This window comes from Phacochoerus africanus, chromosome 12 (assembly GCF_016906955.1).
Source record: "Phacochoerus africanus isolate WHEZ1 chromosome 12, ROS_Pafr_v1, whole genome shotgun sequence".
NCBI lineage: Eukaryota > Metazoa > Chordata > Mammalia > Artiodactyla > Suidae > Phacochoerus > Phacochoerus africanus.
The window spans coordinates 47527154-47550302 of record NC_062555.1 but is presented as its reverse complement, the minus strand read 5'-3'; the positions used below and the strand labels follow the sequence as shown (position 1 = coordinate 47550302).

Genomic DNA, 23149 nt, shown 5'->3' with positions numbered 1-23149 from the left:
CATCGGAGTAAAGCGCGGCAATTGAAATGGGGATATTCTGGCCCTCATTAGGAAGTTCTGAGATCAGCTATTACATGACCAGAGGGAGGGAGAGTAATTTTCCTTTAATGACCTCACTTGTTTCATTCCCTGACTATTATTAAAAAATTCACTGCTCTTCAGGACCCTGGTGAGAACAAAGCAGAGTATCTCAAACATCATTCCTAGGCTCTGTCGTTAGCTAGAACAATAAGCATTTCTGAACAGCTGAAGCGGTACAAGTCTGTGTCATTAGGTCTTTTCAGCTAACTTCAAAGTCAAGTTAAACTAAACTCAGGAAACAAATTTATATTTTATGTGACTTCTTACAGATTTGACAAGATACTTAAAATATTTTAAGCAAATTATATTACAAAATATTTATTTCAATTAAACAGTCTCTACCTTTAAAATGTTTATATTTCCTATAGCCCAGTAATGATATATATATGCTAGAAGATGGAAGAATGAGGTATTAAATGGTATACATTTTTCAAATGCATAGTCTGCATTTTACACATGAGCCTTGCAACTTCAGTAGGTTATAAGCTTATTTATACAATAACTGGTTGTAAGGGTACTCATTTGGAGTCAAAGTTTTTTTTAACTTATAAAAAAGTTGGATTAGATCTAAATAATCTTAATCTCATTACTGAATACTCTAAGCATATATTTATTTATACTTTATATATTCCTCATTATTTATAATTTATATATTCTTCACAGAAAAAGCTTTTATAAAATTCCTCAAAATACATATCAACATTTATTTTAATTGGAAAAGTGAAGATATATTTTTTTTAATGACAGAAAGTCTGATTTGGTTGATTGATATAACAGTGAAAACTGGATTTGTTAGGTTACTAGGTACAAATTTTCCAAAAAATTGAATGAACTAAGTTTATAGCTCTAAAGTATTGATCAAAATATAGTTTGTTCAGGAATTCCTGTCGTGGCTCCATGGTAATGAACCTGACTAGAATCTGTGACGACGTGGGTTTGACATCTGGCCTCACTCAGTGGGTTAAGGATCCAGCATTGCCATGAGCTGTGGTGTAGGTTGCAGATGAGGCTAGGACCTGGCATTGCTGTGGCTGTGGTGTAGGTGGGTAGCTATAGCTCCAATTCGACCCTTAGCCTGGAAACTTCCATATGCCACAGGTGTGGCCCTAAAAACACTATATATATACACACACACACATATACATATATATATATATATATATATATATATATATATATATATATATAGTTTGTTCAAGTGTTAAGATGAAAGGGTTTTTATAGAAAAATTGTACTGAAAAAAGGTACTGCAAATGGCAATACTTCAGTATCCCCAACCACTGAATGTATTAGATAAGGTGCCTCTAAGTGAGGGGGAAAAAAGTAATAAAAGCCCAAACAGGTACTATTAGTCCTTCGATAATGGCAAAGCCTTTGGTATGTGTCCCAGGAAATGAGGGAATGAATAAGTCTAATGACTGGGAAACAAATCCTTCAGCAAATTAGGTTGTCCTGAATTTTTCCTTTCAACAAAATTGAAGGAGCATTTAATAGAACTGTCAGCTGACAAGACATTTAAGATATTTTTATTAATAGATAACCATAATTCTTTGCATATAATTATGAAGGTATGTAAAGAATAAATCATTTATATCAAAAATGTATTTTGTCTTTTTATTTATGAGAATAAGGTTATCTCAGTGTTAAATAAAAAACAGAAAAATGAACACTTTTTATTCTAGAATAAGTAACATTAGGCTACTGATATATCAACTAATTAAAGAATACTTCGGCTCCTTAATGTCATTTCCGCTTATGCAGGATTATTTTTTCTTTTTTGGCTGCCCCATGGTACATGTAGTTCCTGGGGGCCAGAGATCAGATCTGAGCTGCAGTTGAGACCTATGCCACAGCTGCAGCAATGCTGGATCCTTTAACCCACTGTGCCAGGCTGGAGAGTGAACCTACGTCTCAGTGCTGCAGAAATGCTGCTGATCTCGTTGTGCCACAGTGGGAATTCCTATACTGGATCTTTTTCAGTAGTAAATACTACAGTTCTACCTGATCCAGGTAGTTAAGTCTATGGATGTGGAACTGTGGTCAGGGTGGGGCCCTGTATACAGAGGAACTGCATTGGAGAGGGGCTGACTATAAGTTATATGTGAATTTTGACTGGGCGGAGGGTCAGTGACCAACCCCAGCTTTGTTCAAGCATCAACTATATATATTAAAATCTGTAGTGTATGTTGTGATCAATTGTATGGTACTAATATTTATAGGATAAATCAATTCATAAAACTTTTAAAAATCTTTAGAGCCATATAGTTACTAGAAACTAAAGAGAACTTGAATTTCATCTTATATACATGTTTTGCTTGCAAAGAAGTGACAGTTGATCAAAAATACCTTCAAGCAGGAACTATATACTATGTTTGCATCAAATTCTATAGGCTATGTAGAATGGAAATAGGGGTTCAAGGAGTAAATATTATAATGTAACATTTCTGACTCTAAGAAGAGCTTATTCATATTTAAAAATGAATGGTATTCATATATAAAATAAATGGTATGATTTCAAATGTAAGAGTGATGTTAAAAATGTCATTTTGTATATGACAGGAATTAGGCTGTAACTTAACTATAGTTGAGACTTGAACAATGTGGGGGTTGGGGGCACCGACCCTCCACACAGTTAAAAATCCACAAATAACTTCTAGTCAGCCCTCTGTGTCGGTTCCGCATCCTCAGACTCTAACAACCACAGCGTGTAGTACTGCAGTATTTACTACTGGAAAGAATCTGTGTGTAAACGGACGTACTTAGTTCAAACCTGTGCTTTCAAGGGTCAGCTGTACTTACACTTAAAATGAAAAATGTTGTATGTCCATCAGAAACTTGTTAGGCAATACATAATCAGTATGTATAATATGAAGTCTGGAGGGTAATAACAGTACCTCTCAGGGATTAAATAAGGATCAAATGAATCAGCACAGTTTGTGTTAGTACTGTACCAGGCATGTATTAAGTGTTATATGTCACCATCGCCTCTTTATCTCAAAGCAGCCTTGCCAGGTGTACATTAAATTAGGGCAGATGATTCAGTATTAGGGGTCTGGTGTCAAATTCTTGGCTCTTTCCAACTAAAGCATACCATCTCCATGAACCTGCACGTACCAAGCCAACTTCAAGCTATGACCAAAATTCTGCAGTTTTACTCATAACATTTAAAGTGTTGGGGGAAGCGTATGTTGTGAAAAGGTCAGTTATAAAGTAAAATTCCTAGTCTTGAGACTGAAAAACTTAGGTGTTTAAATACTAAAGAGATGAGAAAACACACAGAAATACACAATAATTTGGTTTTCTTTCAGATGTGAGGAAACGGAGCTAATTGTCAAAGTACAGAATTATAGGACTACAACTGTAATCATTTGCCAAAGTGTCATATTACAGGGTTATAATCACAAATGAGAGAAAGCAAGCACAGAGACAAACACTTTCACGTGCTGTCAACATTTTGCTCCCATCAGAATAAGGCACCCTGAGGCTTCCTCCTATTTTATTCTCCAGTTTTGAAACTTTATGCAAGGATTAGCTATATAAACAAAAAAGGGATGCTTAGAAGGAACAAAGGACGTCTGGGTGAAATTTCCACCCTCTGAACACTTCTCTGAGACAGTCGTTCTCCTCGCTGCGTGAAGTGCAGCGAGAAGGCAGCTAGGGAAAGGGTCTGACAGCGTTCTGAACTAATGACGGTGACCTTTGCGCCATGTTTTGTTTACTCGGTCAGCACTTTATTCCCTAGAAGTTGAGGAAGTAACAAAAGCGAAGGCAAAACATCACTTTAAAGCTGAACCACTCAAAGTCTAAACATCTAATTTCCACTCCTCATTGCTGAAAATAGCACTTATCAGGGCTTTATTAAATGTCTGCTTGCTCCTAACTCCCCACGTCCCGGGGAAATACCGGGAAATACTACCCAGGGCTCATCTTCTGGAGGATGGGGACGCTGCATGTCAGGGGCAACTCTGGTTGATACAAGGTTACTCTACCAGCCAGATGTGACTATTTTTCTTGGGGGGGGGGATTATGCTATTACTCAGTACTTCCTACTGATAGAATTCATTCATTTTCATAGTGAAGAGCAAACTGTGAGGTAAAAAAATACTGTAAACCTGAAACTGTAAATGTTTCTTTTGATGGCATTTTGCCTAAAAGGGCAAATGATCTACAGAAGAACTTACATTTTTCTGGTAATATGAGTCATCAAATTTTTACATGAAATAAAGAGTAATAAACAGCAGTCTTCTGTGTTCATTAACACTATTTTACTAATAACAAACCTCCAGTTTAAATAGTTTATATACTGTGTGAATTAGCATGACAAATATTTGATAACAAGCATAGCTGAATACATTATTCATGCATGTTCAACACAAGCATGTTAAAGGCAGAATACAAAATCTTAGGCTGCAGGCACCATAAATTATCACACATTCCATTATTATTTTTAATTTGGAATGTACCTTCAATAACAGTACAAGATTCATTCTTTGTTTTACAGAACTGACAAGTATGAGAGAGCTGATGCTTACAGTATAGATGAAAATCTATTTTTGACACATTAATGTAAAACACACTCATCTTGGAGTTCCCACTGTGGCTCAGTGGTTAATGAACTGAACTGGTATCCATGAGGACGTGGGTTCGATCCCTGGCCCTGCTCAGTGGGTTATGGATCCGGCTGGTGTTGCTGTGAGCTGTGGTGTAGGTTGCAGATGCGGCTCGGATACTGCCGTTGCTGTGCTGTGGTGTAGGCCAATGGCTGCAATTCAACCCCCTAGCCTGGGAATTTCTATAGGCTGCAGGTGCAGCCCTGAAAAAAAAAAAAAAAAAAAAGAAGAGCAAAGCAAAAAAGAAACACACTCATCTTACACAATAGAAGATAGTTTATAAAACTCTGTGGAATATGTTGAAAATGTACTACAAAGAAAAAAACTATAAATGTTAAACCAAAGAAGAGAAAAATAGAAAATTTAACTAAAACCTTATGACAAAAATATCTAACTTATGGTTGAATATACAAAATACAATTATACTACTTAAAGTACTTAAAGTACATTATTTTGAGGAACTGTTTTAATAATTTGGAATTTATTTTTGAAGTTTACATTCTAAAAGTTACAGCTGACTAATGAGACACATAATAAGTGCTTGGTATTATTATGCATAAGATCTGGATTTAAGGTTTGCACTTAACTCTTGCTTCTTAAATCTGATCTGAATCCATTATAGAGGAATAGCCTTAAAGCCTCAGGGAGTATGTACTTTTAGTCACCCAGAAGCAAACTGCCTTATTTGCTATAATTCAACTTCATTTTGGCCTTTTTCAATCAAAGAAATTGTAAAAGGAAACATTTTTTTTTCTTTTTTACAGCTGCACCTGTGGCATTTGTAGGTAGGTTCCCAGGCTAGGGGGTCGAATCAGAGCTGCAGCTGCAGGCCTATACTACAGCAATGGCAACACCGGATCCCAGCTACATCTGCAAACAATGCCCAGCTTGTGGCAACGCTGGATCCCCAACCCACTGAACAAGACCAGGGATCGAACCCGCATCCTCTCAGAGACAAGGTCAGGTCCTTAACCTGCTGAGCCACAATAGGAACTCCTTTATCCTCTTTTTGCTGTGATATGTTCACTTACCAATATTCATGATTCTCATCTGGTTTATAGATAAACCATGATATTCTCTTATTCTTTTCTCTTCTGCTTTTTGCCTCACGGGCAATTCAATCTAGATCTTGGTAACTAAAAATGAAACTCAAAATAGTTAGATCTGTATCTCTAACTATGGTGAAAAATTTGACAGAAGTTTAACTTATCACTCAAACATTTATTTGGGAGATTATCGGTAGATTACACGCGTCATCCTTGTAGATGGAGGATCTGCCGAATTACACGAATCAGTAAGCTTATGCTGTATTTAAGGAATATAAACAGGGTACCCCAAATGCGTAGCTACTTCAACACTGAAGAAGGGCCAGATAAAAGAGGAGGAGCCAGGCTAACTTTAGGACTCACACATGCACAAACCAGTGACACAAAAGGCCTCACTTAGGACAGCACAACCGTGAGAGCGAGAGAGCCAAGAGTACCTGTACATCCCACTTCCTCGGCCCGGGCTTCAGGCCCCAGGATTTCTTGTCCTTCCTTCCCTGCTGAAATCAAAGAACAAAGGATTAAAACAGATCCACCTCTCATCAACATTTCTTAACTTCTAGAAATCTGAAAAGGAAATTTTCAGATATTTGGTTTGGACTTTTCCCCTTTTATAAGTATAGTAATGTCTCCTAGTAAGGTAAAGCTTTTTAAAGAAATTAAGCAGGTCGTTTTTACAAAACTCATACAGATATTTTATTATTATTATTATTATTATTATCATTCTGCTTTTTAGGACCATATCTAAAACACACGGAGGTTCCCAGGTTAGGGGTTGAATTGGAGCTACAGCTGCCAGACTACACCACAGCCACAGCCACATAAGATCTGAGCCACATCTGTGACCTACACTACAGCTCACAGCAATGCCAGATCCTTAACCACTAAGTGAGGCCAGGGATCAAACCCGCAACCTCATGGTTCCTAGTTGGATTTGTTTCTGTTGTGCCACAACAGGAACTCCCAAAACTCACAAGGATACTTTAGAGAAGCAAAATAAGTGAGGATGTGTATATACTTTTGGAGCCATAGATAAGTTAGAACTATAAGTGTCCTACGATTTTAGCATATTTTTTAGGAGAGGAGCTCTACCCACAGACAGTAGGATTCCTTTTCTCACTTCTTTCTCAAAGCACACAGTGCTGTGTGCTAGGCACTGGGCTATGTGCTTTATCAACTCGTTTCCTTTAACCTTCATAACTACCTTTTTATAAATTAAAAAAACACCTCAACATGAGGATTTAAGAGGTTAAACAACCTGCCCAAGGACACACATCTATGAGGTGGTGAGGTGGAATGTGAATGCAGGTCTGAGTGGCTCTAAAATCTGCTCTCTACTACCTCCTGGCTCATCTAAGCAGAGTCCCACAGAGCCGGCAAGCAGACTGGACCAAACTGCACCATGCCCAGAGCCAGCACCTAAAGCACTATACTTCTTTTTCCATTCTACTTATTATTCCAACTACTGGTAAATAGTAATAAATGGTGATTATGGCACTAACAAACATTTTAGAGGTCTGTTCTCCATCTCTGCCACTGAGATGTTTGTAGTGAGCTGACTGCAGTCTACACAAATAAGAGCAGAGTAAATATGCACATTATTTAGGCAAGCAGAAAATACACCTTATCTATTTAGGTACATTTTATTTATTATACTAGTTTACTAAGAACCTGTGCACATATGAAAGAAGTTAGAAACAGCTTTCAGAGCATGTATCATAACCATGATCAGAGGACTCATACATAAAGTTATATTCAAACACTGTGTAGTTATCTGCACCCCAATCAAATCCCACTGAATACATCAGTCACAAACCCTGATTTAGATTTCCCCTACGTTTGATAACTGAATTGAGAAACAGAGCACTAATCAAGTAAAATCTGTGCTTACATTAAAGCATGCATTTTCTTTAAGTGCCTTGGATTACTGGGTGGATTTATTCAGTGGGTTTTCTTTACTCATTAACTTTTATATTACTACTTAAAGATGATCATTATGTGAAAAATCATTAAAATATGCACAAACCTCTTTAGTTCATAAAAAACACTGTCTAAAGTAGATAATGATGAGATTAATTTCTGCTGGAGAATCATTTTACTTATTTTTCATGATTTTTATTTTTCTCTATTATAGCTGGTTTACAGTGTCCTGTCAATTTTCTACTGTACAGCAAGGTGACCCAGTCACACATACCTATATACATTCTTTTTTCTCACATTATCATGTTCCATCATAAGTGACTAGATATAGTTCCCAGTGCTATACAGCAGGATTTCATTGCTTATCCATTCTAAAGGCAATCGTTTGCATCTATTGACCCCCGATTCCCACTCCCTCCCCCTCCCGCTTGGCAACCACAAGTCTGTACTCCATGTACATGATGAGAATCCTCATTTTATATTTGCCATCAGCAAAATGACGGTTTAAGAATTCCTGGTAAAGTGTTAAGAGTACTTGTGGGTGAAACACTAGTATTTGCTAAGTGTCTGAAAATCTCTAATATTCCTTTTCCCCTCTTCCTCCAAAGCATCTACTTAAACTAAAATAATAAAGTGTGCCAAGTGGGTGATTATAGGATAGTAATATGGTTATCTATTATTGCATATGTATGCTATTTCTCCTCAAATAAAAATCAAAACAGCTGGAGTTATAACTTGCTAAGGTGGAAGATTAACACTGACAGTAAAGTTTAAAATGATATTTTGGACCTTACTAATTTTACTACTTGAAGTTATGATTACAGCTAATTTAAAGCCTGTCTGCAAACCACTATTCACTTTCATTCCTTCATTTCAGCTGAGATAGATTCTGGGCTGCTCAGAAGAGCATGCGGTGCATGTCAGAATCTGGTCCCACAGCCAGTGGCCACAATTTGGAAACAGGGAGTCTTCCTGCTTTCCCTCATTATTGGGGCTGGGATTTTGGTTCAACAGCTAAAACCACACCAACTAATGATGACAGAAAAGATCCTGATGTTGGGCTGAAAGGTGAACATGCTCCTCTCAGTGCACAAGACTGCCTGGAACAGGCTCCTCCCACCTCATCCAGGGAGCAGCGCCAGGGTGTCAGAGGACAGAAGCGATTCTCAGTACTTCGCAAGCAGCCTTCTCCCTCATGTGGTCTTTCTTACTTTGAGTTTTAAGAAATTTAAGAGGAGTAAAGTTGAGTCTACTTGCACATAAGATTTTCTCTCCTGTAAGACTTAATAATGTCAACACAGTATGGCTGACCAGCCTAAATGCAACTTAGGAAGGAGGACCAGAATGCTACTGAGGCTTTTGCTTTTTGTCTAAATTCCAAAGCAAATATATGACTCCTGAGTAATAAGACCTTAGTTTTTCAAATAATGGCAAAATATAGCTGAAAAATAAGTCATCAAACAATATCCTGCAATAAAAGGAATAAACTATTGCTGCATAAAACACTTCGATGAATCTCCAGGAAATTATGGAGAGTGAAAAAAGTCAATCCAAAAGGTTATGTACTATATGATTCCAATTATATGACATTCTTGCAATGACAAAATTATAAAATGAGAAGAGATTAGAGGCTGCCAGAGATTAAGGCTGGGGCAGAGGATAGAGGGGAGGGAGGGCAGGAGAAGGTGGGTTGTTTAAAGGCAGTTAGGAGCCCTGGGTGAGATATGTTCTGTATCCCTCCTGTGTCAACATCAACATTCTGGTTATGATACCGCACTAGAGTTTTACAAGAATATTTCATAGCAGTCTCCAATAAGGCACAGTAAGTGGCCAAATGAATCCGATTTTCCTTTTCTGCTCTTGTTTCTTCCTCGATGACACACATGCACACATGCCATGCGCATTCGTAGCTGCCCTTTTCTCAAGGTGTTTTCTCTGCTAGAATGCTGTAACCCATTCATCTGAATAACTTCTAATCTGATTCTTTAAAGATCAGGTCACATCTCTCTCATTTTGTAGGTCTTCTCTGACTCTGCTCTCTGCTATCCCCACTCTCCTGTTCTCACTAAAGGGATACCATCTAGAAAGCAAATGCTGATGAGTTTCTGAAATCAAACATCAAGTGTCCAAACTTTAATTAGGGATAAAATGTCTCTTTTCACTGTGTACTTTTTCAGAATGTTTCCAGACAGCTCCACCTTTCCTTCTTATATCCTTTAGCTTCTATATATGTATTACTATGTTTTTGGTATAACTGTCCATCAAAGTCACAGTGAATATAATTCACAACCTCCATGAATACCCGTTAACTTAAACAATAGTAAAAATATATATACCTGAGGTCAACTTTGGTTAAAATGGAGATAAACCACCTGTGTTTCCCACTGGATGCAGCTAAAACACCTTAGAGGATGCAGGGAGGAGCTGTGTGAAGGCTCTGGAAGGTAAGCCATAGCAGGCAGGAAGGGGAAGAGAACACGACACTGAGCTCAAAGTGGTCCCTCCCATCCCTGCCTGGAGTCAAGGTGGCCTGAGGCCCAAAAATGGATGCTGAGGTGTGCAAGGGAGCATTCTAGGAAAAGTCCCCTAGTTTAGGCTCAGGGAGCAGGAGAGGGTTTGAATAAGGGAGAAATATGCTTTCTTCCCCTCTTGGGTCCTATGTCCCAGCCCCTTAGATCATTTCAAGGTGGTGGTGGAGACCATGGTGACAGCAGGGGCCCAAAGTTGCCTAAAACTCCAAGGGAGGGGAACCTTCTTCAGCCTGAGGAGCAGAGCCCGAGGAGGGAGGGACAAACTTCCCCATCTTCTTACAGCTCTTCTTGCAGTCATAGTTGTAGGGAGTACACATCAGGGACGGCAATAAAGTCCCAGGTTTTTGGATAGAAGACTGAAGAGGGGAGTCCCAGGGAACTGGAGGCACTGAAGAGCCCATGGAGGGGAGTCTCTGGACCCTTGGGTGTATCCCATGCTCCTCACGTGTGGCTCTGACCACAGACTCTGGGAACTAAAGTGTGGAATAAGACTAATACTCATGTCCCAGACTGGCCACTGTATGGCCCAGATTTGAAAAGCACTGCAAAGGCCTTTGAAAACTGAACTGACACTGGAACCACAAACCACATAAAGTTGGTTGCAGTTACAGCCTGATACACTGGATAAATTGCCTGCAAACCCCGAAATACCAAAATTCTCCAGGATTTAAATAAGAACCAGAGTATCATAATACTCAAAACATCCAAGATACAATCCAAAATTACTTGGCATACAAAGAGCCAGGAAAATCTCAGTGTCTTTGGATAAAGACTACCAAAAAACAGTAACAATGAGATGACACAGATGTTGAAATTATAGGACAGAGACTGTAAGTCAGCTATTATAAAGGTGCTCCAAGAAGTAAGCAAAGAGTGGAAAAGACTGGAAAGACAGAATGTATCAGCAAACTCTTATCAGCAAATAGAAGATTAAGAATCAAAAGAAAATTTTAGAACTAAAAATACAGTAACAAAAAATTTTAAAAAAATCACTGATGGGCTCAATAACAAAATGGAGATGAAAAGAAGAAAGATCAGTGAACTTGATAGATGAGTGGAAATTATCCAATCTGAAAAACAGAGTAAAATGATTAAAAGATAAAGAGTCTTGCTACAATGAGACACCAACATCAAATGCCTTCACTGACGTGTGGAATTTGAAAAAAGGACAGACTGAACTTCTTTGCAGAATAGATGCTGACTCACAGACATTGAAAAACTATGGTCTCCGGAGGAGACAGTTTGTGGGGTGGGGGGATGTGCTTGGGCTGTGGGATGGAAATCCTGTGAAATTGGATTGTTATGATCATTATACAACTACAGATGTGATAAATTCATTTGAGTAGTTAAAAAAATTAAAAAAATAAAAATAAATAAAATCAGGGGGCAATTAAAAAAAAAGATAAAGAGTCTTGGGATATGCAGAATAATAAAAAAATCTTTCATGTCACTGAAGACCCAGAAAAATGAGAGCGTATGATACAGAAAAAATATTTGAAAAATAATATCTAAAAATGTCCCCAATTTAATAAAAGATACAAATTAATAGACTGAAGAGGATAACTGAATCTCAAATAGGGTAAATCCCCCAAATCCAGACCCAGACCATCAAACTGTGGAAACTAAAATTTTAAAAATTTTTGAAAAGAGCCAAAGAAAATGATACATAACTATAAGGGAACAATGATTTAAAGTTCAGCAAATTTATCATTAGAAATCAAGGATTCCATAAGGAAGTGGAATATTTTTAAAGTGCTATAAGAAAAAAAAAATCTCAACCTTAAATTCTGTATCTAGTGAAAATACCTTAGAACCAGAGGTAAAATAAAGATATTCTTAGATAAAAGAAAGATTATGGTTCATTGCCAGCAGACATGATCTAAAAGAACTGCTAGAGGAAGGTCTTCAGAAAGATATTAGAGGAAAACTTGAAATGTCAGGAATGAAAACATGAGAAATGATGTAACACATATGACAACTACATGGGAAAGAGAGTATGGGGACCCACGTGGAGGCAAGGTTTCTTGGAGTGGTAAAATATTGATTCTAAATAGACTGTGAAAAGTTAGGTCTGCAACATTCAAATCTACAAAGCAACTACTCAAAAATCTATGCAGAGAGATACAGTCAAAAATGAAATAATGAAAACAGAATACTAAAACATATTCAAACGGTCCAAAAGAAGGCAGGAAAGGGGAAAAAAAGAATGAAAAAACTGAAAACAATGAATATACAGTGATAAAGCCAAATTAAAATACCAAAGATACATTAAATATTAAATGTAAGTGGTCTAAACAAGCTAATTAAGGGACAGAGATTGTCAGAATAGATTTTTTTTTTTAAAAAGCACCATTCCAATTAGCTCCCTAAAAAATTTATTTCAAATATAATGATACAGGTAGGTTAAAAGTAACAGGATGGAAAAAGACATACCATGTAGACACTATGAAAAGAAAGCTATGGTGATTATTTTAATATTAAGGTAGGTTTTGGAGCTGAGAAAATTACCAGAGATAAATGTTACAACGACAAGAGGTTCAATTCATCAAGAAGATACAACAGTCTTAAAAGTGTGTGAATCTAGCAACAGAGCTTCAAAATACATGACTGAGAGGACAGAAAACAGAGGCAGATCCATGATTATACTTGGAGACTTCAATACTCCTGTTACATTAATTGACAGAAGCAGCAGACAGAAAGTCAGCAGGGATATAAAGACCCATGCAACATTAACAACTATCAGATTTGAATGACATTTATACAACATTCCACCTGTTCTTTTTCAAATCCACACAGAACATCCATGAAGACAGAACAAATCCAGGTTTGTACAACAAAACCTACCAAATAAAAAAAAAATACCAAGTATGTTCTCTCACTAAAATGAATTTAAACTAGATATCAGAAAAAGAAGGAAATCAAACACTTTGGAACTTAACATACTTCTAAAGAATCCATGAGTCAAAGAGAAAAATGAAAAACAACAAATGAAGATTTGTGGAATGTACCTAAAACACTGCTTAAAGGCTAATTCACATTACTAATAAATTCGTATGTTATAAAATAAGGACTCAAATAAAAATTCTATGATTCCATGTTAAAAATGGTAAAAGAGGAGAGAAATAAACCAGGGCAATCAGAAAGAAAGAAGTAATAAAAGAAATCAATAAAACTGAAAACAGAATAATACAGAAAAAACAAACAAAAAGTTCGTTCTTTGAATAGATGAATAAAACTGACAAACCTTAAGGAAGACTGACCAAAAAAGAGGGACTCTACAAGTTCCTAATATTAGGAATGAAAAGAGAATATAATTGTAGAGCCAGGAGATATTAAAGAGTAACAAAGGACCATTATAATTTCAAGGGAGTAAACATTATGATATATATTTGACTTTTTTTTTTTCCTTTTTGTGGCCACACCTGCAGCATATGGAAGTTCCCAGGTTAGGGGCTGAATTGAAGCTTCAGCTGCTAGCCTACAAAACAGGCACGGCAACACCAGATCCAAGCCGCATCTGCAGCCTACACCACAGCTTGTAGCAACACCAGATCCTTAACCCACTGAGGGAGGTCAGGGATTGAACCCGCATCCTCGCAGAGACTACGTCCAGTCCTTAACCTGCTGAGCTACAATGGGAACTCCCATTTCTGTCTCTTATAGCAGAGCTTATTTATATTAACAAATGAACTAAAGTTCTAAATGAAGGTACTAACTTGCTATGTATGGATTTCATATGTAAGAGTTATGATAAAAATGTCATTTTAGGAGTTCCTGTTGTGGCGCACTGGAAATGAATCTGACCAGTATTCATGAAGATGTGGGTTCAATCCCTGGCCTAACTTCGTGGGTCAGGGATCTGGTGTGGCCATGAGCCGTGGTGCAGGTCACAGACACGGCTCGGATCTGGCATTGCTGTGGCATAGCCCAGAAGCTGTAGCTCCGATTTGACCCTCAGCCTGGAAGTTTCATACGCCGTGGGTACGGCCCTAAAAAAAAAAGTCATTTCTAAGGTATGAGAAATTACATTTAAAATGAAATATTTTATATGTCCATTATGAAATTTGTGGGACAGTATCTAGTCAGTTTACAAAATATAAATTTGAGGGATAATAATAGTACCTCTTAGGGTAGATATTAAGATTATATCAATACAGTATGTGCTTAGTGCTATGTAATTGTGAGCTCTTTTCCTTAAAGCAATCTTGTAAGGTGAACATCTCTAATGCACATAAATTTAAAAATTTTGAAAAGGGCCATTTCCTCAAAAACCAGAACCTATTACAGGTTGTCTCAGATGAAATGGTTAACCTGAATATTCCTATAACTGTTTTGAAAACTGAATTTGTAGTTTAAATCCTTCACCTCAAACAAAAAAAAATTCCAGGGCCAGATGGTTTCACTCACAAAACTTACCAGATATTTAATGAATAGCACTAAATTTAAATAATCTTTTCAAGAAAATAGAAAATAACACTTTCCAGTTAATTCAATGAGGCCTGCATTACCCTGATACCCAACCACGTAACATGAATACCAAACAACAACAACAACAACAACAACAAAAACCAACCTATAGACCAATATCTCTCATGAATATCTGGCACAAAAATCTTCAACAAAAAATTTCCAAGTCAAATTCAGCAATATATGAAAACACAACGACTAAGAGGGGTTTTCCAGAGAACCCAAGGCTGGTTCAATATTGGAAAGTCCATTTAATGCATTTCCACTGTGTTAACCATCTAAAGAAACAAAACCACATGATCATATCAACTGATGCAGAAAAACCATATGAAAAAACTGGACATCTATTCATGATGAAAACTCTCAGCAAACCAGGAATAGAAACAATCAAGTGATAAGGAGCATTTATACAAAATCTACGGTTAACATTATACTTAAAGGTAAAAGACCAAATACTTCCCCTCTAAGCTTGGGAAAAAGGAAAATGTCCATTCTCATTACTCCTGACATCTTTTCTTTTAATAAGTCAATAAAAAGAAATAAAATGTATATAGATTATAAAGGAAGAAATAAAACTGTCCTAATTTGAAGAGAAGAGTGTCTACACAAATGTCCCAAGGAATCTACAAAATTTCCTAGAACTACAAACTAGTGTGCAAGATACAAGGGCAACATGCAAAAATCAATCATACTGCTTTCTCTAAAACAGCAAGGAAAAAATGGAAACTTAAAATTAACAACAAAATATTCACAACAGCATCTCTCTTCAAAAAGGAAAGATATAGGCCTGTCTTTTAAAACCTGTTAGTGACCTATATTTTGAAACTACAAAACACTGATGCAAGAAATCAAAGACTTATGCAGTATAAAAAATTGATAACATAAAATCAGTTGCATTTCTATACACTAACAATGAACTATCTGAAAGAGAAATAAATAATCTCGTTCACAAAGCATCAAAACCAATAAAGTACTCAGGAATAAATTTAAAAAATGTTAAGCACTGATGAAAGAAATTGAAGAAGACACAAATAAATAGAAAGATATCTTGCTTTTATGAACTAGAAAAAAATAATATCATGAAAATGTCCATACCACTCAGAGGTTTCTGTAGGTTCAATGCAATCCTTATCAAAAGTCCAATGATATTTTTCATAGAAATAGAAAAAAAAATCCTAAAATTTATATGGGATCACAAGACTCTGAACAGCCAAAACAATCTTGAAAATTAAGAACAAAGCTGGAGGCAACACTTCGTGATTTCAAACTATACTACACAGTTTAATTTAAAAAAGTCCAGTACTGGCATAAAAACAGACACACAGCTGAATGCTAAATTATCAAGTGAGCAGAAATAAACCCATGTATATAAGGTCAACTAATATTTGAGAAGGGAGCCAAGAATACTCAGTGGGGAAAAAATAGCGACTTTAATAAATGGCATTGAAAAAACTGGACAGTCACATGTGAAAGAGTGACAGTGGGCTCCTATCTTATGTCACTCTCAAAAATTAACTTGAATGGATTCAATACTTCAATATGAGACTTGAAACCATAAAAATCCAGGAAGAAAACATGGGAAAAAACTCCTTGACCTTGGTCTCAGCAGAGAAGTTCTAGCTATGACACCAAAGCACAAGTTAAAAAAAAAAAAAAAAGCATAGGAAGGAATATATCAAACTAAAAAGCTTCTACATAGCCAAAGAAATAATAAAGTGAAAAGCCAACCTATGGCATGGGAGAAAACATCTGCCAACCATATATGTGAAAAGGAGTTAACATTCAAAATATACAAGGAACTCGTATAACTTGATAGTTAAAAAAACAAACAAACAAACAAACCCGTCTGACTTAAAACTGGGCAAAGGATCTGAATAGATGCTTTTCTTTTTTGTGTGTGTGTGTCTTTTGTCTTTTTAGGGCTGCACCTGCGGCATATGGAGGTTCTCAGGCTGGGAGTCTAATTGGAGCTGTTGCCACTGGCCTACACCACAGCCACAGCAATGCCAGATACGAGCCGCATCTGCGACCTACACCACAGCTCATGGCAACCCTGGATCTTTAACCCACTAAGCAAGGGCAGGGATTGAACCCAAAACCTCATGGTTCCTAGTTGGATTCATTTCTGCTGCACCACGATGGGAACTCCATGAATAGACATTTCTTAAAGCAGATACACAAGTGGCCAACGGGTACATGAAAAGGTGTTCAATATCACTTATTACCAGGGAAATGCAAGTCAAACCCACAATGAATGTGATAGCACCTCACACCTGTTAGAATGGCTATTACAAAAAGACAAGAGATAATAAGTGTTGGAGAGGATATGGAGAAAAGGGATCCTTTGTGCACCACTGGGAATGTAAACTGGTGCAGGCACTATGAAAAATAGTTATAGAGGTTCCTTTAAAAATTAAAAATAGAACTACCTTACAATCCAGGAATCCTACTTCTGGGCAAATATCTGAATGAAAGGAATGACTATCTCAAATATTTGCACTCCCATGTTCACTGAAGCATTATTTACAATAACCAAGACATGCAAAGTATACATCATTGGCTGAATCAAGAAAATGTGGTGTGTGTACACACACATACGATGAAATATTATTCAGCTACAAAAGAGAGGCAAATGTTGCCATTTTTTAATAACATGGATGAAACTTGAGGCATTATGCTAAGTGGAATAAGTTAGACAAAGAAAGACAAATGCTACATGCTTCCACTTATATGCAGAATCTTAAAAAACTTAACTCACAGAAGCGGACTGTAGACTGGTGGTTGTCAGGAGCTTGGGGAAATGGGAGGTGGTGGTCAAAGGGTACAAACTCCTACTCATGAGTAAGTTCTGGAAGCCTGATGAATGTAGGTAAGGGCACTGTGTTACACAAGGATGGTGCTGAGACCTTACATGTTTTCATCACACACACACACACACAGAGTGACTGCGAGGTAATGGATGTGTTAATTAACCTTATTATGGTAGCTGTTTCATAATATAAACATATCAAATCATACTGTACATCTCAAACAATGTCATTACATAGCAAATATATCTCAAGAAAGCTAGAAAAAATATAGGGACGCCTCAACATAAGAAAGAGATTAGTTCTCTTCAAACTGATCTACCGATTTAACACAATTTGAATACAAATACCAGCAGCTTTTTTTTTTTTTTACACAGATAAGATTATTCTAAAATTCACATGGAAAGGCAAAGGAGCTATAATAGTCAGAACAAATTTTACCAAGGGAATTAAAGGTGGAGGAACACCACTCCCTCGTTCTGAGACTTAGGAAGTCACAGTAATCACAGTGATGCGGTACTGGACTGGCAAAGGCACTGACACACAGATCAGGGGGACAGAGTCCAGAAAGAGAGCCCACAGTATGGACATGAAATTTTGACAAAAGTACAGAAGTGTTTCAATAGAGAAAAGACAGTCTTCTCAACAAACATTATCAGAATAAATGGACATCCATATTCAAAAAAAAAAAAATGAACCTCACCTCAACCTTCTGTCTTAGAAAAACTTAACTGATAAAACAGGGAAGGATACAAAGGAGAAAATTCCAGTGATCTGGGTTAGGCAAAGAGTTCTTGGACATGACACCGCAAACGTGATCCATAAGAGAAAAAACTGATAGACCTCATCTAGAACTAAAACTTTTGCTTTGTGAAAGGCCAGGATAAGAGAATCGTAAGACGAGCTATAGACTGGGAGATGGGAGAAAAATATTTACTACAACTATAAGGAACATTCACAATTTAATAAAACAGAAACCCTGTTTTACAAAATGCACAGAAGATGTGAGCAGACACTTCAATGAAGAGGATATCCAGAGGGCAAATAAGCACATGAGACACGATCAGGGAAATGCACAAAGAACAACACTTACAAAGACACACCATTCAGAAGGGCTATAGTAAAAAATAACTGATAACCTCAAAGAGTGGTGAGGATGTGAAGAAGCTGGATCTTTCCTATGTTACTGAGGGGATGGTATAGCCACTCTGGAAAAGTTTGGCATTTTCTTAAAACATTAAACATTTACTTAACATATTACTCAACTGGTTACCTTAGAGAAATGAAAATACCACTACTCGCTACCTTAGAGAAATGAAACTGTTCACAAAAAACCCCACATATACACTAATGTTTATAGCAGCCTTTTTTTTTGCTGTTTTTAGGGCCACACTCGAGGCACATGGAGGTTCTCAGGCTGGGGTGGAATTGGAGCTACAGTTCATGGCAATGCCGGATCCTTAACCCACTGAGTAAGGTCAGGATTCGAACCTGCATCCTCATGGATCCTAGTTGGGTTTGTTACCATTGAGCCACGATGGGAACTCCTCTAGCAGCTTTATTCATAACCGCCACAAACAGGAAGCAATCCAGTATCCTTCAGTAGGTGAAGAGCTAAACCGCGGTGCATCCACATAGTGGAGTAGCATTTATCAATAAAGAGTAAAGCACTGGTACATGCACCAACCTTAATGAACCCCAAAGGCATGCTTCATGCATGAAGGAAGCCAGGTAGGAACGTTTCATACTGTGCTTTCATCTCTATGACATTCTCAAAACACTAAAACCACAGTGACAGAGAAGAGACCATGGCTGCCAGGGTCTGTGGTGGGAGGAAAGTGTGACTAAAAAGGGTGCTGTGAGGACCTCTTTGGTGATGAAACTGTCCTGTGGAGTCCCTGGTTCTACAACCAAAAGGTACTGATTTGCCAACTCCCAAATGAGCAAGGAAACTGATCCTCTCCCAGAATCTCCAGAAGGAAGGGTGGCTCTGTCAACATTTAGGTTTTGGAAGTTCCCATTGTGGCTCAGTGGTAATGAACCCAACTAGTATCCATGAGCATGCAGGTTTGATCCCTGGCCTCGCTCAGCAGGTTAAAGATCCGGCATTGCTGTGAGCTGTGGTACAGATCACAGACGTGGCTTGTATCTGGTGTGGCTGTGGCTTAGGCCAGCTGTTAACAGCTCCAATTTGACCCCTAGCCTGGGAACTTCTGTATGCCACAAGTGCGGCCCTATAAAGCAAAACAAAAACAAACAACAAAACAAAACACTGAGATTTTGGCCCAGAGAGGTCTGTCATGGGCTTCTGACCTAAATGTTGGATGTATGTAAGATCACACATTTGTGTTATTTATGCCCTTGAGTGTTCTGGTAATTTGCTATGGCAGCAAAAGAAAACCAATCAAGTGGTTAAATAGTTTCAGAGCAAGGGGAAGAATGAGAATAATAGCTATTTGCTGGCTGGTCAAGAATAAGATCACTATGTGTTCTATATCAGTTATAGCATATCTAAAAACCACTAATCACCTAGTAATTATTGGACCCTAGCCTTGTTGGAGGCCACAGGAAATCTAAAAGGAGGACCTGACATGGTAACTGCTCTTAAGATGTTTATAATCTAGAGGGATGTATAACTTGCCTATGAAAAGAAGGGATTAGAGGCTTTTAAAATATAAAAATGAAATATGAACAGATATAAAGGAAATATAAAACAGAATTACAAACAGATATCTGAAGGAAATTAAAAACATAAAAAAGAAATATAAAATAAAATTAAAATTTGGAGGGCCTAAGTAAGTGAGGGGAGCACAGAAGAGCTCAGTGCTAAGAGAAGCACCACAAAAGAGATGTACATGGATGGGCGCTGATGCTGTGATGAAACTGCCCGCTATTGCTCTCTATATGTGTCTCACATAATGATGTTATAATGTGTATGAATTTTTTTTTCTGTTGCTCTTTAAGTAAAAGAAAATAGTTTTCCAGCCAAATACATTCGTATTTAAATTTTGGCTTTCCAGACTAACATGTTACCTTAACAAGATGCTTAACCTTTCTGAGGCTCAGTTTCCTTATTTGTAAAATGGAGCTAACACATATCTCACAGAGTTGTTAAAAAAACGAAGAGTTCCTGCTGTAACATGACAGGATCAGCAGTGTCTTGGGAGCACTGGGACACAGGTTCAACCCTAATCCCATGTGTAGGTTAAAGTTCTGACATTGTGGCTTAAATCCCATCTACAGCTCAGATCTGATCCCTGGCCTGGGAGCTTCATATGCCATGGGGTGCCCCCCCCCAAAAAAAAGGAAATGATGTTTGGGAATTCCAGCAACTAGCACCAGGCCCGTCCAGGTGCATGCTCACATTAACTTTACTCCTCTTCACTGATAATGTAAACGATGGAGTCACATTGAACGTTCATTTGCTGTGTCAGCCTTCCCAGCTCTCCAGCTTTTCAGAAGAGGCATGTCTTTCAAACCCCAAACTAGACCTGAGTAGAAAAGTCTAAATGAAAGGTAAATTGGCCAGATTCTTCCCTGCCCTCAAGTTCCAAGTGTGGAGTTCAGCTCTGAAGTGAGGTCCCTGCAGTGCGTGGCAGAGCAGGAGGACCTGAGGGCTCTGCCTGAGGTCCGTGGGGACATAAACATTCTATCAGACAGGCTAAGGCAGGTACAACAGCCAGAGACCTCGTCAGAGACCTGACAGCACATGCACTTCGTAAGCTGAATGACCACTATGTTTCAGTCTTTCTCTTTTTCTTCTATTAAGAAAAATATTTTTGAAAACTCCAACTTGTTTTTCAAGTATACTAGTTGAAAACTCAAGAAAAGGGTGCTTTATTTTGATCAGTATTAAAAAAAATAATTTTAGGCTTAAGAAAAGTTGTAAAAATAGTACTGAGCTCCTGTCTACCCTTCAACAGCTTCTCCTAATGAGAACTTCTTACATAATCACCACACCATCATGCAAACCATTAAATTAACATTACTACTATTCTATTAACTAAGGTACAGGTCTTATTTGACTTTTGCCAGTTTTCCCACAGATATCCTTTTCTTTTCTAGTTCAGAAATCAGTTCTGGATCCCATGTTGCATCTAGCTGTCCCCCTGAAAAATGTGGCAATGCAGTCAGTTATGCTAGTTTGTCTTTCATGACCCTGACATTGACAGTATTGAAGAAGCCCTCAATTTGATTTCTCTGATGTTTTCTAATAACTGCATTGAGGAAATACATTCTGAGCAGAAATACCCCTGAAGTGACACACCCTTGGTAGTGTATCTTTCCAGTGGGGTATGGCGTCAGCATGTCCTATCACTGGTGACCTTGACCTTGGTCACCTGGTCAAGACAGTGTGGTATCTGTCAGGTTTCTTTATGCCAGTATGCTTTTTTTTTTATAACTGTCTGGTGGGGAAGTGTTTTGAGATGATGCAAATATACCTTTTTCTTATTTTACTTTGACCCACTATTTTAGCATCCATTGATGGTTCTTGCCTAAGATGTTTGCCTAAAGGTGATTTTCCATTTCCTTAATTACTTCTTAATTTACAACTCAAATTATACTATAAGATCTTTCCCTTCTCCCCATGTATTTATATCAATATGGATGCATGAACACTGACTTTATTTTATAGCTCATAATCCAATACTGTCATTAGTTATTTTGCTGCTAAAATTGGTGCTGATTTGGCCATGGAGAGCTCCTTCAAGTCAGCTCTTGTGCCTCTCTGATGTGTCCTCATACACTTTTTTAGCACTTTCTTACTTATGTTCCAAGCTTATATTTTTCTTCCATCAGTTCTAGAATCAGTCATTTACGCAAGGAGCACAGGGGAATGGTATCTGAATCCAAGAGCTGGCACTAGAGAAGCTCATTGCTACTGGCTGTCACTGCGTCCCTGTTGTCTCGGCACCCAGATCTGGGAGATACAGGTTGATGTGCTAACACCTGCATCCACAATGTGTATTTTCCCATCTAGCTGTACAGACACCAGGAGCCATGAGTTCACATGGAGACGGATTCCAATCTGACAGCCCGGGACTTATTTTTGCCTCCTTTCTCCCCCCTTGTTTGTAACTTCTTTCTGACAGTGAGAAATCTGGGTCTCATTATCACCAACATGTTAGTTATGTGTTCAATTCTAGTACACACTGTATACGTAAAATAGTTTCCAAATAATACATAACTCTGTGAGAACACTTTAACTAGAGGAAAAATGGCAACAGGAGTGTGACACTTGGGCATATATCTTTTTGCACATTTCACCTACACAGTATCCATTTTACCATGACAATATCCCTCCTCCCCAACACACACAAAATAAATCACTCAGCAGAGAAAAAATGAAACACGAACATTAACAAATAATTACATTACACACTGAAGAGGGGTGGGAAGATAAGAAATAACCTAAGTAACCTGGAAAGCAGCATTTCGAATATGAAAGGAATGGCATGCCCTGTGCCCCGGCCAGCACTCTTGTCTGAGAGGATTTGAAAGAGGGCAGAGGGTCAGCACCATGGGCAAAGCCCAACTCCTTCATCAGTGCTGCCTCTTAGTACACAGATATTTGGAGGCACTTAAATATTAGTGTTGCATATTTAGTGCGAATGGAGCTGGATCCCCTTATAAGTAGGGCTAAAAAATACCACTGTGGTCAGCTGGCCCAGTCTTCTCATTTTACA

General features: G+C 37.8%; 1 protein-coding gene across 9 annotated transcripts in view; it reads right to left on the bottom strand.

Moving 5' to 3' along the window:
* Window positions 1–23149, bottom strand: part of ZEB1 (zinc finger E-box binding homeobox 1) — a 200704-nt gene that overhangs the window by 30700 nt on the left and 146855 nt on the right. For 7 of the 9 annotated variants that reach the window (XM_047754874.1, XM_047754881.1, XM_047754878.1 and 4 more), the window contains one exon: window positions 6175–6237. In XM_047754874.1, the coding sequence (XP_047610830.1) occupies window positions 6175–6237 (63 nt within the window). The remainder of the gene's footprint in view (window positions 1–6174; window positions 6238–23149) is intronic. The other 2 variants (XM_047754875.1, XM_047754877.1) reach the window with 1 other exon arrangement.